The sequence below is a fragment of the Oncorhynchus tshawytscha genome, linkage group LG07, assembly GCF_018296145.1.
Source record: "Oncorhynchus tshawytscha isolate Ot180627B linkage group LG07, Otsh_v2.0, whole genome shotgun sequence".
Lineage (NCBI taxonomy): Eukaryota > Metazoa > Chordata > Actinopteri > Salmoniformes > Salmonidae > Oncorhynchus > Oncorhynchus tshawytscha.
The window spans coordinates 24,990,162-25,011,116 of record NC_056435.1 but is presented as its reverse complement, the minus strand read 5'-3'; the positions used below and the strand labels follow the sequence as shown (position 1 = coordinate 25,011,116).

Here is a 20,955-nt window from a genome sequence, read left to right as displayed (position 1 = left end):
CCTTACCGATTGCAAGCATAGCTATGCTTGAAAATATGGAGAGTGGTTCTCAGTAATGTGTTGTATTGGATTGGCCCCAAAAATAACACTTTGTATTCAGGACAAAAAGTGAATTGCTTTGCCACATTTGTTTGTAGTATTACTTTAGTGCCTCGTTGCAAATAGGATGCATGTTTTGGAATATTTTTTATTCTGTACAGACTTTTCACTTTGTCAATTAGGTTAGTACTGTGGACTAACTACAATGTTGATCCATCCTCAGTTCTCTCCTATCCAACCATTAAACTCTAACTGTTAGAAAGTCCCCATTGGCCTCATGGTGAAATCCCTGAGTGGGTTCTACTAAGCTAACATATGGAATTGTTTTAAGACTGTCATACAATGGATCATTTAGCAATTTGAATTTGAGGACCTCTGTCGGTATATTAAAACAATTTTTTTTTTTTTACAAAACTAATTTGATCAAATATTACTATATTTTTTAACCGATACCAGGTTACCTTCAGACGAGGCTCTTGGGGCATCTGCGGGTCATAGGAAAATAACACCGTGTTTGTAAGAGTCATATCTTTTCATAGAGGGGTCATATTAGTTAGTAGGCCAAACCGTTTGGACGGTAAAGAAATGTTTCGCAATCATCAATTTCATTGCTCAGTCTTACCAAAAATATGTTAACGAGTGAGAAAAAAAAACTTGCCATGAAGGGAATGTATTTAGGTGTAAAGAGCTACACAGGCCTGTTTGGTCTATCACCCTGGAATGAATGCATTGGGTAGGAGCCGTGACAGGCTCATATTGAGCAGCGCTGTTCATCTTGATTCAGCTGTCATCTCGTAAATGAAGTGTTAAATCAATTCAGACATGGGTCCTCATCCCATGGTGTCACTCGCAGGTTTACAGGGGAATAGAAAGGAGCATAAACGCAAGGAGCCGGAAGGGAAGGTGTGGATGCTGACATTTCCTGAGACCACTTCAGATGTCAGTGTTTCACCCTGCAGTGTGTTGACAGGGTTACAAACAGACTACTTAGAACATCACCCCCCCGATCTTGGACCTGGAAACCCATTGGAGTCAGGTACACATGTTTAATTCCAGCCCAGCACTAAGAACCCTGATTCAGCTAATCAACACTGGTTTATTTGATCATGCAGGTACGTATTCATGAAAAACTGCATAAACTAAGCCTACGGTGTGTTACAGAACCTTTTATTGAATTTGGTCCAAGGTCATTTCAGTTCAGAGTAAAATAAATTTGGATTGGAATATATCAGAATCCAGTCTTACAGCTGTTTGGGCAATCAGCTACTGTGGTCATGTGATATGTGTGTGTCATATTTAATATAATGGGAGACAAGGCCACAGCATGGTTCTGCTAGAGTACCTGAATAACGGTGCTAGCTGTGACTGAGACCAAGGTGCCAATTCAATCAAATTAAGAGAAAACAGGTAAAGGATAGTGAACTAAAGAATACTCATGCTGGAGTTACCTTTTGAACTAGGCAAATTACACACGTTTTTACAAGCGTTTTTATTAAGGTCCATCACTGTAATCCCTATCATCATTATTAGGGTTTGTTTCGTGAGTCTTGTTCACTCTGCCGTAGAGATTCAAAAAGTAAATGAACTCAACCAGCCTGCCATGCTTACACTGCGGTCCTTTTTTTTTTTAAGTAGAAGGATAACTTGGCGATTTAACAAAACATCCCTAATGGACTTGCAGGGAGAGACTACTGCAATAACTGTTTCATTCCAGTTGAACACTGTCCCACTGGCTCAGAGCCAAGTGTGGAAAAAGAAAAGCAAACAGCAAGACATGACGCCTGGAGCGCTGCTGTTAAATCAGCAGTTGCTACATCCATTTTTGGGACTTAGAAATTAAGATGTACCAATTGATTCTTAAAGAATATAACTTTTATTAATGCTTCGTGATCTTAGTTCAACTCTCGTACCCCATCAGAACCCCAAAATATAAGCTTGTTTTACTCCGATATTTGCAAACAAAGTAAATGTAATCAAGCCTAAAATCATGTTAAAACTATAGTTGTAATATCATGATGGTCAGTCCTTGCATCCAGAGCTCTGTCTATGAATTTGAGAGTGGTTACATTTCTCCAGCTCCATTACTCACTTATTATCTAAACAGTGGCGGAGAGTACGCTTTGTTATTGTTTCAACTGCGGATTGCCACTTTGACGGAAAACTCCACCCAAAAACAGTATTTTGGAATTTGTTTCAATAGTCCATTCTTGACATCGTCTCAATGTTTTCCTTGTCGGCAATTAGGTTTTCGTTATGATGCAAAACACAGCATCATATTAGACATCATACAGGGATGATTTATGCATTTTGAAAGTTCCATATCTTGAAAACTTGATTGCTGACTAGCAAAACATTTTGGGATTATGTCAACAATGGACTAATGAAAGAAATACCAAAATACTTTTTGGGAAGTGCAAGTCCATTAAGAAATTTCCTTCTGTTTAAAAATGTTTTATAATAAATCTCATTGCTCCTGGTCACAAAGGAACTTTTCCATCGTGTTTTGCACAATGTTTTCTTCAATGTTTACTTACTTCCTACTTGAATTGTAATTTCACAGATAACGGTGGAAACACATTTTTTGTGGATCAAGACATGCCAGGAGGAAAGTAAATGAGTGTAGCAATATCACGTCTCTGTCGTAACAGCTAAAGATAAGGAATTGGGTGTTTGAAGTTTTGGCAGTTTATTTACAATAGAAGAAACAGAATTTAACCAATGGACCTGTTGTCTTTCAAGTCCTGCCATCAGAGATACTTTCCCAAGGAAATATTACATATTTTCACTGCAGCCCTCCGGCCCTCGTTGAAGACTGAATGCAGCCCTCCGGACCTCGTTGAAGACTGAATGCAGCCCCCCGGGGCAAGAATTGGTTTGACACCCCTGGTCTAGACCTATGGCGTATGCTAGATTGGAACAGAGGCTTGAGAGGTGAACAGCCCGAGCCATCCCCTTTAGGGCTGTCAAACACCTATCGGACAGCATACTTGTGTCCCTGTTCCCTTTTTTCCTCAGTCTATTGATTGACCTGTAAATGGGAGACAGCCACTGGCAGGAAGCAGACTGAAGCGGACCATCAAACACCTTTCCTTTAACCCCAATATATCTGTACTCCTGTCACAACACGCCTCTCCAGCCAAAACACAATGGGTCAACAAATCTTGTAAAAAGGTTTAGAAGCTTAGCCGCAAATGCATTCAACGCATGCCAGTCAGTCAGCAACTCAGGCGCTTGAGTTCATTTAAATGAATTTTAAAAAATGTACATAGCAGCAGGAGTTGAACAATCCTGTAGTTTATTCCTAAATGCTAATTTTCTTTGAACTTTTTATTATCCCTAACAGCGTTGCATTATTCATACTAATGCCAGAATGTAAATAGTAGGATTTATTATGGCCTCATGCATAAAATTACTCCTGAGAGCATGCCAGAAAAGATCCCTTTTACTATCTGTTTGGAAAAAACTTGGAGAAAGAAGAACAAGCAATGAACACTATGCACGGTGATGGCACGCCACAGCGGGGGTATCAATATTACATAAAGCATGTTGAGAAAGTTTACGGCTTGTGTATAACATCATGCCAGAGATCGTAACTTCTCACAACCAAATGTGATGACGATTCTCTTAGCCTATCTCGGCTTTGTTGACCAAGGCATGTTCGGGTGGTACTATACCTAATCTCCCATGATACCTTTACTGCTGTGTACTCTGATAAACATGCCACCGCGGCAACCGCCTGGTTGTGAAATGTGTAGGTGACGCGTGTCGCCTGGGTGAGGGCATCTGCTTAGCGAATAAATTATGAAATCACACAGCATGACTGGTCTCTCAACATGAATTCTCCTTTGCTCAGCTGCCTGTCACAGTAGCTCCGTAGTCATGAGGAACAAGCTACATAGAGATGTTCTTGAGCTGCAGCTCGCCCCATGCTGCTGTTATGTGGGGCGGCAGGTAGCCTAGAGGTTAGAGCGTTGGACTAGTAACCGAAAAGTTGCAAGATTGAATCCCCGAGCTGACGAGGTAAAAATCTGTCGTTCTGCCGCTGAACAAGGCAGTTAACCCACCGTTTCTAGGCCCTTATTGAAAATAAGAATGTGTTCTTAACTGACTTGCCAAGTTAAATAAAGATTAAATAAAGGTGTGTAAAAAAATAAAATAAATGTTTTTTTTTTTTTAATCGGCGCCCAAAAAAATAGTTTTACGATTGTTACGAAAACTTGAAATCGGCCCTAATTAATCGGCCATTCCGATTAATCGGTCGACCTCTAGTTTCTATTGGACAAATCCAGGTATGTTTATTCCCGTTTCGTTGCATTTTATTCTGTTTTTTTTACAATGGAAATAGTGGACTGAATACACCCCCGATCACTCGTAAACACACTTTCATAGCAGCCACGTTGTATTCCTTCTCGCATCTATTTGCTCTCGTCCCCCTCACCTTTTCCCGTCGCTTGTGGACTTCAATGCACAATACATCAGCTGTATGTGACCAGGCGAAAAACCTCTCCAAGACAAACCATATCATAACTGCTAGACAGAGCCTAAATCGTTGTCACCATTAGCTAAAGTAACTGTTACGACTTCCTCCGAAGACGGTCGCTCACCTTGTTCGGGCGACGTTCGGCGGTCGACGTCACCGGTCTTCTAGCCATCGCCGATCCACCTTTCATTTTCCATTTTGTTACGCACGCCTCTATGAAGAGGGAACGCAACACCCTGCTACAACTAAACTCTCTGTGAAGCGAAAAAGGTATGGACTGTAGGTGCGAGTAAAAATGACAACAAGCAGAATGTGGTACCGTTTACAAGGAGTTTATTCCTTTACACGGTAATATGGGGAAAAGGGGCTGGACGGAACCAAAGCAAAGAAAGTAAATCTCAAAGCCCCCCCCTCTCCTATCTTACCTGCCTACCCACTACTTACCTAATTTAGCACCACCTGGTGCCCTAACCAAAATACAAGGGGTGGTCCGCCCAGGTCTTACCTAGTGTGCCTAGACAGCGAATATGCTACGGGTATATGTATGCCCGCGGGCCTCTTGCCTAAGCACTCCCTAGGTGCCTTCCCCTTCCCCCCTGGGAACAAATGAAACAGAATATTAAACAATTTCACAAACAAACTAAGAGACAAAGGACATCAAATAAGTTCTATCTGAGCAACAAACTCACAAAACATGCCAACTCTCAGCAATGAACTCCCAGCAAAATCAACCTCTAGCAAAACCTCTCTAGCAAAATCCTCTACAATGACCTCCCAGCAAATCTCTCTAGCAAATCTACCTCCAGCAAAATCCTCTACAAAAAGAAAAGATCTCCTGAACAGAACACTGGCTTTTATATAGCTTCTGAAGGAATGGGTAATTGGAGACAGCTGTGTCTTGACGAGGGGGCGGGGTCAGCTCTCCAATTAGCCCTGGAGTCGACCAATCAGCTGCTTGAGGGATTTCAGGAAGCCATTTCCTGAAATAAACACATGCAAATACACAAACTACAACACCTAATCTGGGGAACGTAACACATTTGTTTTGTCTATTCTTCCTACACACCTGGTTTCAATTCCATCAATTACATGGTGTTTACTTAACCCTCGGTTCCCCACATGTCCTTGTCTGGTATTGTGTATTGTAAGTGCTTGTGCACGTTATGTCTGTTTGTTTTTGTCCCATTGTATATATTGTTTTTGTTCAATGTGATTTTTCTCCACCGCCAGTACGCATGCCTTACAGTAACATCATAGCTAAAAGAACTATGTTGACTAACGCATTAGTAAACACACTATAAGCATGCGGTAACTTTACAGTGTACAGTCAGTAAGCATTTCAATAAGCAGTTTAGTAGTTACACTGGCGGGCCCATGTGTCAATGTCAAACCAAAAGCTTACCTTGACTTGGAAGAGTTCCAGTGTTGTGTTGGGTAGTCATAGCCAGATAGCTGACATAGCATCCCTCTGTTTGAGTAGGCTAAACTAGCTAGCTAGCTGCATTTGCTAGTAAGTGAAAGTGAAATTATGAATTCTCTCTTCTCCTTCATCTTTGATTAAATGTGTTCAAAACTGTTCAACTATTGTCTCTCTCTCTTTGAGTCTACTCACCACATTGCTAGCTCGCTGTAACTTGTGCGTTCAGTACTAGATTCATTCTCTGATCCTTGGATTAGGTGGAAAACATGTCAGTTCATGCTGCAAGAGCTCTGATAACTTCCGGAGGACATCCTCCAACCTGTCATAATTACTGTGTAAGTCTATGGAAGGGGGTGAGAACCATGAGCCTCCTAGGTTTTGTATTGAAGTCAATGTATCCAGAGCAGGATGGAAGCTAGTTGTCCTCTGGCTACAACATGGTGCTACCCTACAGAGGAGACCTTCATTGCAACACAGTGTGTTTAATCAATTATTTGGCGATGTGAATATATTTAGAATAGTTTTATCTAAAAATGATAACCTTTTAAATGTATAACATTTTATGAAGTTCACTGAGGAGGATGGTCCTCCCATTCCTCCTCAGAGGAGCCTCCACTGCTGTGAAAACCTCTGATGTTCAGCAGTGAGACCTATAGGTGTCAGCATGCTTTAGTTCAGCTGGCCCTAGGTGAACTGGGCTAGCGTGCTTGCATTCTCCCTTAAGACCTTCGCTTGAAAAAAGCAGCAATAGTCCCGTTTGTCCATTTTGAGATGCCAGTATACACTTCCTCAATAGCCAGGATTAATCGAATATATCTGTCATTAATTTTTTAAGAATAAATCTTAAAATCGCACAATTGTATATGTTTTGTGCAGTATTTCTCAATGACAAAATGTGCATGAATGTAACGGTCTGAGTGTAGTGGGTGAGGAGTCAGGTGCAGGAAGCAGAGAGTTCAGGGGAGTGCTATTTTAATGCACTGACACAAATGCTGAACATAAGCCAACCCTCACAAAAACACAGGGCGTACTGAACAAACAAATGCCCCAAACAGGGGGACTTAAACCGTCCAGGGAAAACCCACAAAATGGGAAAACACAAAACCCAAATAGACGTGCACATAAGTACACCAAACAGACGATCACAATAATTAATCCCGCACAAGGAACCCTGCGGGCCGGCTGACTAATAAAGCCTACTACCTAACTCAAAACAGGTGCACACAATCAACACATAAGGAGGGGAGGAAATAATCAGTAGCAGCTAGTAGGCTGGCGATGACGACCGCCGAGCGCCACCCGAACGGGAAGGGGAGTGTCCTTCGGTCGGAGTCGTGACAGTACCCCCCTTGACGCGTGGCTCCCGCAGCGCGCCGACACCGGCCTCGAGGTCGACCCGGAGGACGAGGCGCAGGGCGATCCGGATGGAGGCGATGGAAATCCCTCAACATCGACGGATCCAAAATGTCCCTGGTGGGTACCCAGCACCTCTCCTCCGGACCGTACCCCTCCCAGTCCACGAGGTACTGCAGGCCCCTCACCCGGCGTCTCGAGTCCAGAATGGCCCGTATCGTATACGCCGGGGACCCCTCGATGTCCAGAGGGGGAGGAGGGACCTCCAGCACCTCACCGTCCTGTAGGGGACCAGCTACCACCGGCCTGAGGAGAGACACATGAAACGAGGGGTTAATACGATAATAGGAAGGGAGTTGTAATCGATAACACACCTCGTTTATTCTCCTCAGGACTTTGAACGGCCCTACACTCTGCGGCCCAAGCTTCCGGCAGGGCACGCGGAGGGGCAGGTTTCGGGTCGAGAGCCAGACCCTGTCCCCTGGTACAAACTCGGGGGCCTCACTGCGGTGGCGGTCAGCACTCCTTTTCTGCCGTCCACTAGCCTGTTGAAGGGATTCCTGGACGGCCCTCCAGGTTTCTTTGGAGCGCTGCACCCATTCCTCCACCGCAGGAGCCTCGGTCTGGCTCGGATGCCACGGTGCCAGGACCGGCTGGTACCCCAACACACACTGAAAGGGGGACACATTAGTAGAGGAGTGGCGCAATGAGTTCTGGGCCATTTCCGCCCAGGGGATGTATCTCGCCCACTCCCCTGGCCGGTCCTGGCAGTACGACCGCAGAAACCTACCCACCTCCTGGTTTACTCTCTCCACCTGCCCATTACTTTCAGGGTGATAACCGGAGGTCAGGCTGACCGAGACCCCCAGATGCTCCATGAACGCCCTCCATACTCGGGACGTGAACTGGGGACCCCGATCAGAAACGATGTCCTCCGGCACCCCGTAGTGCCGGAAGACGTGGGTGAATAATGCCTCCGCAGTCTGTAGGGCCGTTGGGATACCGGGCAACGGGAGGAGACGGCAGGACTTAGAGAACCGATCCACAATCACCAGAACCGTGGTGTTGCCCTGAGACAGGGGAAGGTCGGTCAGGAAATCTACGGATAGATGTGACCATGGCCGTTGTGGAACGGGGAGGGGTTGTAACTTCCCTCTAGGAAGGTGCCTAGGAGCCTTACTCTGGGCGCATACCGAACAGGAGGAGACATAAACCTTAACGTCCTTAGCCAAGGTAGGCCACCAATACCTTCCCGAAGGCTCCCTACTGTCCTCCTCACCCCAGGGTGACCCGAGGAGGGTAGGACGTGAGCCCACCGAATCAGTTGGTCCCGAACACCAAGCGGCACGTACCTTCGCCCCGCCGGACACTGAGGAGGCACTGGTTCAGCCCGTAACGCCCGCTCGATGTCCGAGTCCACCTCCCATACCACCGGTGCCATCAGCTTTGAGGCCGGAAGGATGGGAGTAGGTTCGGTGGACCTATCCTCCGTGTCGTAAAAGCGGGACAGTGCGTCCGCCTTCACGTTCTGGGAGCCCGGTCTATATGATAAAGTGAACCGGAATCGAGTAAAAAACATGGCCCACCTTGCCTGCCGCGGGTTCAGTCTCCTAGCTGCCCGAATATACTCCAGATTCTGGTGGTCGGTCCAGATGAGAAAGGGGTGCTTAGCCCCCTCAAGCCAGTGTCTCCACACCTTCAGAGCCATGACCACCGCTAACAACTCCCGGTCCCCCCACATCATAGTTACGCTCCGCTGGGCTGAGCTTACTGGAGAAGAAAGCACAGGGGCGGAGTTTTGGTGGGCGTACCCGAGCGCTGTGATAGCACGGCACCCACCCCAGCCTCGGACGCGTCCACCTCCACTATGAATGCTAGAGAGGGGTCCGGATGCGCCAACACGGGTGCATCCGTGAACAGCGCCTTCAACCTGTTGAAAGCTCTGTCCGCCTCCGCTGACCACTGCAACCGCACCGGGCCCCCCTTTAGCAGTGAGGTAATTGGAGCCGCTACCTGGCCAAAACCCCAGATAAACCTCCGGTAGTAGTTGGAAAAACCCAAAAACCGCTGCACCTCTTTTACCGTGGTTGGAGTCGGCCAATTACGCACGGCCTTACTGCGGTCACCCTCCATCTCCACCCCCGAGGTGGAAATGCGATAACCCAGAAAGGAGACGGCTCGTTTGGAGAACACACACTTCTCAGCCTTGACGTATAGGTCATGCTCCAGCAGTCTACCAAGCACCTTGCGTACCAGAGACACATGCGCGGCGTGAGTGGCTGAGTAGATCAGAATGTCATCGATATAAACAACCACTCCCTGCCCGTGCAGGTCCCTGAGAATATCGTCTACAAAGGATTGAAAAATGGCTGGAGCATTTTTTAACCCATACGGCATGACGCGGTACTCATAGTGGCCCGATGTGGTACTAAATGCGGTTTTCCACTCGTCTCCCTTCCGAATACGCACCAGGCTATACGCGCTCCTGAGATCCAATTTTGTGAAGAACTGCGCTCCCTGAAAGGATTCCACTGCCGTAGCAATGAGAGGTAGTGGGTAGCTGAACCCCACTGTGATGGCATTTAGACCTCTATAATCAATACAAGGACGCAAACCTCCCTCCTTTTTCTTCACAAAAAAGAAACTTGAGGAGACGGGTGAAATGGAGGACCGAATGTACCCCTGTCCCAGAGACTCCGTGATATATGTCTCCATAGCCAACGTCTCCTCTTGGGACAATGGGTACACGTGACTCTTGGGAAGCGCAGCGTTTACCTGGAGATCTATCGTACAATCCCTTCCCGGTCGATGTGGTGGTAATTTAGTCGCCTTCTTTTTACTAAAAGCGATTGCCAAATCGGCATACTCGGGGGGAATGCACACTGTGGGACCCTGGTCTGGACTTTCCACCGAGGTGGCACCGACGGAAATTCCCAGACACCTTCCAGAACACTCCTCTGACCACCCCTGGAGAACCCCCTGTCACCACAAAATTTTAGGATTGTGCCGGGCCAGCCAGGGAATCCCCAACACCACTGGAAACGCAGGCGAATCAATAATATAGAGACTGATACGCTCCCTATGATTCCCCTGCGTTACCATGTCCAGTGGGATTGTGGTCTCCCTGACCACCCCTGACCCTAATGGCCGGCTATCTAGGGAGTGCACGGGAAAGGGAGAATCTATCGGCACAAGCGGAACACCTAATTTAATAGCAAGTCCGCGATCCATAAAGTTTCCAGCTGCGCCTGAATCGACTAGCGCCCTATGCTGGGAAGAGGGGAAAAAGTTAAGAAAAAAAATCAAGACAAACATGTGACCAACAGGGGGTTCTGGGTGAGTTTGGTGCTGACTCACCTGGGGTGATCGAGAAATGTTCCGCCTGCCATCTCGACTCCCAGACGGACCCCCAGCACCGATCGGCCGTGTGTCCTCTCCGACCACAGTTGGTGCAGAGGGAGCCTCCTCCTCCGGTACCCCTCGGCAAAGCCCCTCCCAACTCCATCGGAACAGGAGTGGAGGTGCTGGGTGGTGGAACACACAGGACCCTCTCCGAACGCCCGCGGGCCGCCAGCAGATTGTCCAGTCGGATGGACATGTCAATTAGCTCATCCAAGGAAAGAGCGGTGTCCCGACACGCTAGCTCCCTGCGGACGTCCTCCCGGAGACTACACCTGTAGTGGTCGATAAGGGCCCTGTCGTTCCACCCGGATCCTGCTGCCAAGGTACGGAACTCCAACGCGTAATCCTGGGCGCTCCTTTTCTCCTGCCGGAGATGGAATAGTCGTTCTCCCGCCGCTCGGCCATCTGGAGGATGGTCAAACACGGCGCGGAAACGGCGAGAAAACTCGGGGTAGTGCTCCTTCGCTGAGTCTGGGCCATTCCAAACTGCATTTGCCCACTCCAGAGCACGACCCGTGAGGCAGGAAATGAGGACATTCACCCTCTCCGCTCCAGAGGGAGTAGGTCTGACGGTGGCCAGGTACAGTTCTAGCTGGAGTAAGAACCCCTGGCACCCTGCTGCCGTTCCATCATAGACCCTTGGGAGCGTAAGACGGAGGGTGCTGGAGTCGGGAGATGGGGAGTCCTGAGGAGGAGGGGCCGAAGGTGGAGAGAGGAAACCGCTTCTCTCCCATCGGTCCATTCTCTCCATCACCAGATCCATCGCCGTTCCAATCCGATGGAGAACGGTGGTGTGATGTAGAACCCTCTCTTCCATCGATGGGAGGGGAGTGGCTGTTGCTCCTGCTGACTCCATTCCAGGGTGCGGGATTCTGTAACGGTCTGAGTGTAGTGGGTGAGGAGTCAGGCGCAGGAAGCAGAGAGTTCAGGGGAGTGCTATTTTAATGCACTGACACAAATGCTGAACATAAGCCAACCCTCACAAAAACACAGGGCGTACTGAACAAACAAATGCCCCAAACAGGGGGACTTAAACCGTCCAGGGAAAACCCACAAAATGGGAAAACACAAAACCCAAATAGACGTGCACATAAGTACACCAAACAGACGATCACAATAATTAATCCCGCACAAGGAACCCTGCGGGCCGGCTGACTAATAAAGCCTACTACCTAACTCAAAACAGGTGCACACAATCAACACATAAGGAGGGGGAGGAAATAATCAGTAGCAGCTAGTAGGCCGGCGATGACGACCGCCGAGCGCCACCCGAACGGGAAGGGGAGTGTCCTTCGGTCGGAGTCGTGACAATGAAAACGAGTCGTCTTTCATTGAATGACAACAAAGACTTTATTGAAGAATCCCTACTGTTGACCAATCACCGACTAAGCAACAGACTTTGGCTCTGAACTTCGGCTTGCCTCCAGAAAATAATTGTGTGCCTGAACAGCCAAAAAAACTCACCGAAGTCCAAAACGAACAGAAATGTCACAAAACGTCATCATAATATATGCACAAACTCTACCGAATTGTTTCGGCTGGTAAGCATGCGGACACCTTAAGAAAGCAGGCACTGTACTGTAGTCATCCCTATGAATGAGGAGAGTGTTGACTCAACATGTGGCCAACTTCAGGTCCCTCAACACTGTACCTACATCATTGTACCTACATCACACGACTGTTTGATTATGCGGGTCATGTAGGAGAGTAAAGGGGGTAGAGGGAGAAGAGATCAGAGTGAGACAAATTAAATATGTAGGGCTACCTCCTATAAAGGGGGGTAAGGGGAGAAGAGATCAGAGTGAGACAAATTAAATATGTAGAGCTACCTCCTTTATACGGTAATGAACAGTGGAAGAGTGTTAATGATGCAGGACTTCCAAAAGGCTTCCCTGTGCGAATGGGATCAGAGACTGCTGTTGGAGATGTTAATTGCTGCACATTACGTGTAAGTGTGTGTGTGTGTGTGTGTGTGTGTGTGTGTGTGTGTGTGTGTGTGTGTGTGTGTGTGTGAGCATCCCATCATGCTTGGCTCACTCAGGTCTATGCTTGCAGCCAGGCTGAGAAGGATGGAGAATTACACCCCTCCTGGTTAGTACTGTATAGCCTTATGTGCTGCCTAATGCGCTCTCGCACATTCATAGGTAGCTAGGTAAACAATGAACCATAGTCCCAACTCATGATGTTACTACCTTGAATCTGCAGGTAGCTAACCAACCAGGTTCAATGTTAGCAAAGCAAATTGCTCTGAGATATGAAATAAGACCATACACATAACGTTAGCTAGCATTTACATTTTAACTTGACATGAAAATGACTTTGTCAATTAGAAATGTGTAATATCTGAAAATGTAACTAGCTACACTCTAAAAATGAGGGGTTTAGCAAAGGTTCTAAGTTTCTTCTAAGAACCAACTAAGGAGGTTCCTATAAGAACCTTAGGCTTCTTGGCACTAAAAATGGCCCCAAAAGGTTCTTCCAAGAAGCCCATAGGAGGTGGGGCTCATCGAGGAACCTCCTTAGTTGGTGAGGGTTCATGCAGAAACCAAGCTGCCCAACTGAAACACTTATAAAGAATGTGAGGATCTCCTCAATTTAAGTTAAGGTTTGTCCCTTGTATGATATAAATTGATATTATTCTATGATTATACCATCTCTTTTCATATTTGTGGAAATGTTTCTAAAACAGAAAATGGACACAATTCAACGGATATCAATCAACAATAAGGTAAGAATATGTAGGCTTTAAGAATATGTTGAAGGCCAGCTGTATTGGGTGCAGATGACTGAACTGCTCACTTTCGTTGCTCACTGCTCACGTTTTCCCCATCTCATTAGCTATCATACTCTAATTCCACTGATTTCAGAACTCGGTCCTCCAGAAAGTGGAGAGCAATACAGTTCTACTAGGAGATATAGTTTTAGAAAAAAGATGCGTTAGACAGGATTACCAACACATACTAACCAGTTAAAAGAGACAGAAGTGTGCTATATGGCAGACCAATCCGAACTAATCTCTAGGCATGTCCAGCACACTCATTATCTCAGCCAATCATGACTGGCGGCCTTTTTCTGTGACTAAACCAACTAGGCACGTAATTTAACAATTTGAATCGTATTTACAGATGCATACAAGTTTGTTATTAAGGCACATGAAAGTTGGCATGTTCCAGGAAAACGCTATTTCCGAAAAAACGCATTTTGATTTCATTTAAACAGTCTGCATTCAGATGGCTCTCCTGTGAAGTAGTGACCCCGCAACATATGCCTAGTTTCCTGAAACGAGTTAGTGAGATGTTTAGTAATAGATAAGCAAAATATCCAATTGGTCTTAAAACACAGCCTGAATGCATTCCTTCCAAGAGAGTAAAGGCAACACATGTCTTATCAAAAGGAAGAAATGACTCAATGAGCCAACACCACCGATCAAACCAGAGCAACAGAAGACGCAGCATAAACAGATCAGAGAAAGTAATTAAGAAGTTATTTCTAGGGCTGGGTGGACGGGGCTTATAAATCAGTGAAACCACGGGATTGGTATGTGCTATGAACAGGGGACAGCATGTGGATGAAAATGACTTTTCCTATCACAGGGTCGATCAAAGTAAGGAATCCAGGTCGAAAGAGAAACTTATGAGCAGACAATGAAATCAACTAATGTTGCATCCTGTTATTTAGTATGTTAAGAGCATAGAGATGTACCAGAGTGCATCGTCTATCTTTGCATGTGTGCCATCTATCCAACTCTTTGGGTTAGAGGCAATAATTGTGACAATTTAGCAGTCCTCAGATTGAGATGGCCAATGGCATTACTTTAGGATTATGGGAACTATGGTGTGGAGGCAGAGATCTTTTCTCAATATTTCTGTTGTTGTTGTCGTCATTTAGCAGACACTCTTATCCAGAGTCACTTACAGTAGAGTGCATATATTTTCATACTGGTTCCCTGTGGGAATCGAACGTACAACCCTGGCGTTACAAGCACCATAATCTGCAAACTGAGCTACTTGTCTCTGTCATTATTTATTCATGCTCTTCTTTCCAAATATCAGGGAACCAAATTATGCTAGAACAGAAATGTTTTCCCAGGAATGAGGATAACATTCCCAACTAGAGCTAACATGGAACAAACACCACAGTGTACATACAACAGATACTCACTAACACTGCAAACAAACCACAACCACACACAAGTAGTAAATCACCACCAAGGTGTGGTCCTTACCTTGAAGAGCCGCAGTATGTTGGCCACCATGATTGACACAGAGCTGGACGAGGCTCCGATGACTCCCACCACCCTCTCAGGCTTGGTGATGATGGGTGCCCCCCCGCCGAGACACTTGACGTCCGTCCCATCCTTCTCGATGAGAGCCTGGACGAAGGTGAGTGACTGCTCCAGGGCGTGGGTATCCCGGGAACACGTGTCTAGGATGCGCGCCCCCAGCGTGATATTGGGAAGCAGGGAATGGTCGTTGTTGATACGGTCCAGGGCGAACAGCATGGCCTCCAGACGATGGATCCCCTTCTCCTTCTTCAGCTCCCCACAGGCTTTGCCTTCGTTGCCCCTGGAGTGCACGGGGAACAGGCCTCCCAGGGAGATATCCCCGTCGATGCGGATGGAGTTGAGGTGTGTGCCGCTCGGGACTTTGGGTTTAGCGGCTTGGGCGGCCGTGAGAGAGCAGTAAAGAAGGAGTAAGAGCCTGATCAGGCTGCCTCTGTGACAGATCCTGCCAGTCCGATGCAGAGCACACCCCTGGGGCTGAGACACCATGACCACAGCCCAGACACAAATCAAGACACACTCTAGAAACCAGCGGAATCAGGATCACAAAGAACACTAGTCTACTCTATATCCAGAGGGTTAATCTTAATAATACCTCTTGAAGCAGTGGGCACAGAACAGGCGTCCTCTCATGTTGCTTTGCTCTTAGAAGCACTCAATTATAATAGGAGCATTAATTTAGATGGCTCTTCAAAGGATATCTCCTCTTCCTTTCTTACATATGCATCTCCTTCTTTCCTCCTCACTCCATGGTCTGACCAACGTGGTGTGCACTCCTCTGCCCACTGTGCTCCTCGGCCCACTGTAACTCACCACCCTGCCTATGGAGATCCCTCACAGGGGGGGAGGGGGTTCAGGCCGCTCAGGTCCCCGGGCTGCTGAGTGAATTCCTGCAAGATAAAGCAAAGTAGAAGCGATGAGACACACCACACAGTGACAGAGGGGCTAGATATGAGAGAAGGGATTCGTGTTGGTTTGAGATTTTCACTGCTTTCTTTTTCTGTCTCAACTCCTTTTGCTGCAATCATGTGTGGAATGATGAGACATTTTTTTTTCTCTCAATCTCACACGCTCTCTCTCTCCCTCCTCCCTCTTCTCCCTCCCTACTCACCTCTCCACATTGAATTTAAAAGGGTTGCCATGGACTCCCAAGGTCGAAAGGCATGAAAGTCAGCTCCCAAACTCCTCTTTTCAACATACTCAGTAAGAAACGCTGCCTACTGTACTAATGTGCCTACCATTGTTAGGTTGCTACACAAAATGTTCTCATGTCTTGATTACATGTCCAAGATCTCTCTAGGAACTTAGTGGGGCCCTAAAGTGGCACTCCAGTCTCCTTTCACCTCAATGATTAGCTCTTTTTCCATCTATTGTTCCCGCAATAATGAGGGGAGGCCTACTCCTTGAAGTTTGCAGTTTTGTCAAAAAAAAAAAACACTATTTTGCTCAATACGTTTGGGGTTTTTCTACCCTAAAGTGTACATTCGTGTATTTACACTTTGGATATTGTTTTTCAACAGTAAATGCTCAAAAATAGCTGGAGGGCTTATTTGAATGAGATATTTTTGTTGGTGACTCTCTCATCCATACAATTCTATTGATTATAACATTTCCCTGTATTCAAAGACACTAAAAGGCAAAAACAGACCAACATGTTAAGTTGGAGTGTCTTTTATACAAATTCACCATGCTATTGACACAATATCCCTTCTGTTGGATGACATATCACAGAGGAGGCAGATATTGGATGAATCATCACACATTCTCCTCCTTCTCTATTCTTCCATCAGCCCATTTCCCACTCCATTCTTCCCTACACCCACAACGCTGGCATATCTGAGACTGCGCCTTGGACGGCATAAAACCGTAGGGATGGTTTCTCTGAAGAGACTGTGAAATTGTAATGATGACATTACTACAGAAGGAAAGCTGCTTTGATACAGGAGTAGGTAAGAGGGGAAATGTCCTCAGGAGAACTAGCGTTTCATAGTTAAACCCATAGTGTGACATGGTTCTTTAACTCTACACGCCCACAGTCACTTGTGTGAAGAAAGAGTCCCAAGCTATCCCAGATGTGATTCAATTCCACAAATCCTACTGAAGGACAGTGTAGAATAAGAGTGTCATTGGACAAGTAGAATAACCTCTATTCATTGATTTGGAGCAGCGTTTCCCAAACTCAGTTCTGGGGACCCCAACGGGTGCACATTTAGTTTTTTGGCATAGTCCTACACAGCTGATTAAAATCATCAAAGCTTGATGATGATTTCATTATGATGTTCTGGAGAACTGCTTGTGACAACTTCTGATGGAAAAACAAGGCTTTCTGAAGAATCTGGGTCTTTCTAAAAACGGTTCATTACTTAGAGCTTTAAGCATAATGCATATTAAGGGCATCTGCTGGTCAGTAATAAATAGCAGCGTCTGGTGTTTATATAGCACAGGGATGTAGTCGGCTCAATTGGATCAATTTCCCAATATTGAACTTAGTCGGGGTCTCAACTTACTGTTGGGAGTTAAAATAGTAGAATACACAAGGTACAATTAAAACATTTCACTTAGGGCCCCCAAAAGGCTAGGGCTGTCTCTGACTGGATTTGTGGGTATGGATGGGGGTACGCAGACCCGAGTGCCACTGCGGCCCGTCATGATGAGTTCAAATTTTTCAAGGTTCCATCAAGGTTGCCCATCCCTAATATAGAAGTTTCTCCCACATTGTTAATCAAAACTCCATGGCGTAGCGGTTAGTCAAAGGTTTTGAAATCTAATACTCATTTAAAATATGAGGTTTGCATCTTACATTATGCATCCCTTTTTTGCCTCCAAGTTCACTATTTTGGCCCCAAAAAACGATGAATCCATGGCATTACTTAGGATACGTAGAAGAAAAGCTTTAATATCATAGGTGATATTGCGATATGCCTGGTTGGGCCTCTCTACATTTCACTGACATTCACAACTCAACAATCATCTACACTGAACAAAAATATAAAAACGCAACATGTAAAGTGTTTCATGAGCTGAAATAAAAGAACGCAGAAATTTTCCATTAGGAATTAGGCAGCATGATCATTACACAGGTGCATCTTGTGCTGGGGACAATAAAAGTCCACTAAAATGTGCAGTTTTGTAACACAGCGCCACAGATGTCTGAAGTTGAGGGAGCTTGCAATTGGCATGCTGACTGCAGGAATGTCCTCTAGAGCTCTTGCCAGAAAGGTTTACGTTAATTTCTCTACCATAAACCACCTCCAACGTAACTTTAGAGAATTTGGCAGTATGTCCAACCGGCCTCACAAGCGCAGACCACGTATATGGCTGATGTCAACGTTGTGAACAGAGTGCCCCATGGTGGCGGTGGGGTTATGGTATGGACAAGCATAAGCTATGGACAATGAACCCAATTTTGCATTTAATAGAGATACTGTGACGAGGCCCTGAGGCCAATTGTTGAGCCAATCATCTGCCTCCATCACCTTATGTTTCAGCATGATAATGCACGGCACAAGGATCTGTACATCCACAGGCCACAATCAACAGCCTGATCATCTCTATTAGAAGGAGATGTGTCGCACTGCATGAGGTAACGGGTGGTCAAAACAGATACTGACTGGTTTTCTGATCCACGCCTCTACCTTTTTTTAAGATCTGTTACCAACAGATGCATACAGTGCATTCAGAAAGTATTCAGACCCCGTTCCTTTTTCCACATTTCGTTACGTTACACCGTTATTCTAAAATATCTTAAATTGTTTTACTTTGTCATTTTCCCATAATGACAAAGCAAAAACTGGTTTGTAAAATCTTTGCAAATTTATTAAAAAACAAACTGATATCACATTTACATAAGTATTCAGACCATTCACTCTGTACTTTGCTGAAGCACTTTTGGCAGCGATTACAGCATCGAGTCTTCTTGGGTATGACGCTACAAGATTGGCACACCTGTATTTGTGGAGTTTTTCCCATTCTTCTCTGCAGATCCTCTCAAGCTCTGTTAGGTTAGATGGGGGCATTGCTGCACAGCTATTGTCAGGTCTCTCCAGAGAGTTTCGATTGGGTTCAAGTCAGGGCTCTGGCTGGGCCACTCAAGGACATTCAGAGACTTGTCCCGAAGCCACTCCTGCGTTGTCTTGGCTGCGTGCTTAGGGTCATTGTCCTGTTGGAAGGTGAACCAACACCCCAGTCTGAGGTCCTGAGCGCTCTGGAGCATGATTTCAGCATGGAGCTCTCTGTACTTTGCTCCGTTCATCTTTGCCTCAATCCTTACTAGTCTCCCAGTCCCTGCCGCTGAAAAACATCCCCACATTATGATGCTGCCACCACCTTGCTTCAACATAGGCAGTGGTGTAAAGTAAAAATACTTACAATTACTACTTAAGTCATTTTTGGGGTATCTGTACTCTACTATTTATATTTGACAACTTTTACTTCACTACATTCCTAAATAATGTACTTTTTACGCCATACATTTCCCTGACACCCTAAAGTACTTGTTGCTTATCAGGACAGGAATATTGTCCAATTCACCCACTTATCAAGAGAACACGTGGTCATCCCTACCACCTCTGATCTGGCAGATTCACTAAATATAAATGCATCATATGTAAATTATGTCTGAGTCTTGGATTGTACCCCTGACTATCCATAAAAATAAAAAAAATTAAATGGAAAATGGTGCCTTCTGCTTTGCTTAATAAATTATTTATACTTTCACTTTTGATACTGAAGAATATTTTAGCAATTACATTTACTTTTGATACTTACATCCAAATCATTTTAGACTTTTACTCAAGTAGTATTTTACTGGGTGACTCTCACTTTTTCTTGAGTAACTTTCTATTAAGGTATCTATACTTTTACTCAAGGATTGGGTACTTTTTCCACCACTGACCATAGGGATGGTGCCAGGTTTCCTCCAGACGTGATGATGGCATTCAGGCCAAAGAGTTCAATCTTGGTTTCATCAGATCAGAGAATCTTGTTTCTCATGGTCTGAGAGTCTTTAGGTGCCTTTTGGCAATCTCCAAGTGTGCTGTCATGTGCCTTTCACTGGAGAGTGACCTCCGCCTGGCCACTACCATTGGTGGATTGGTGATTGGTGATTGGTGGAGTGCTGCAGAGATGGTTGTCCTTCTGGTGGGTTCTTGGTCACCTCTCTTCTCCCCCGATTGCTCAGTTTGGCTGAGCAATCTAGAAAGAGTCTTGGTGGTTCCAAACTTCTTCGATTGAAGAATGATGGAGGCCTCCGTGTTCTTGGGGACCTTCAATGTTGCAAACATTTTTTGGTACCCTTCCCCAGATCTGTGCCTCGACACAATCCTGTCTCGGAGCTCAACGGACAATTCCTTAGACATCATGTCTTGGTTTTTGCTCTGACATGCACTGTCAACTGTGTGACCTTATATAGATCAATTGAATTTACCACTGGTGGACTCCAATCAAGTTGCAGAAACATCAAGGATGATCAATGGAAACAGTATGCACCTTAGCTCAACTACGAGTCTCACTGCAAAACGTCTGAATACTTACGTAAATAGGGTATTTTATTTATATTTACAAAAAAAAAAAAACATTTTCCGCTTTGTCATTATGGGATATTGTGTGTAGATTGATGAGGATTTTTATTTATTTAATCCATTTCAGAATAAGGCTGTAACGTAACAAAATGTTGAAAAAGTCAAGGGGTCTGAATACTTTCCGAAAGCACTGTTGATAATTACCACAACTGTACGTTCTGCTGAACAATGCAACACTGTGCTGTTTCAGATAGATAGTTCTTGTATCGAGAGAGACAAACTAAATTACAAAACGCATCTGCAAATTGACATCAGGTTTGATAGGATTAGCCATTTTTTATTTCACCAGCTTTTAGCCTTATGCTACCAACTAACCTTGCGGTTAGAGTGTCTGCCTTGAGTTTGGAAGGTTGGGAGTTTGATCCCTGGCTGAGTCATACCAAAGACTATAAAACTGTGC

The 20,955-nt window shown here is 45.5% G+C and overlaps 1 protein-coding gene across 3 annotated transcripts in view; it reads right to left on the bottom strand.

Annotated features, from left to right (window-relative positions):
- LOC112254185 (metabotropic glutamate receptor 4) overlaps window positions 1-20,955 on the bottom strand; it is a 339,519-nt gene that overhangs the window by 250,743 nt on the left and 67,821 nt on the right. For all 3 annotated transcript variants that reach the window (XM_042324215.1, XM_024426489.2, XM_024426488.2), the window contains exon 2: window positions 14,920-15,866. In XM_042324215.1, coding sequence (XP_042180149.1) covers window positions 14,920-15,465 — 546 coding nt within the window. In that variant the 5' untranslated portion in view covers window positions 15,466-15,866. The remainder of the gene's footprint in view (window positions 1-14,919; window positions 15,867-20,955) is intronic.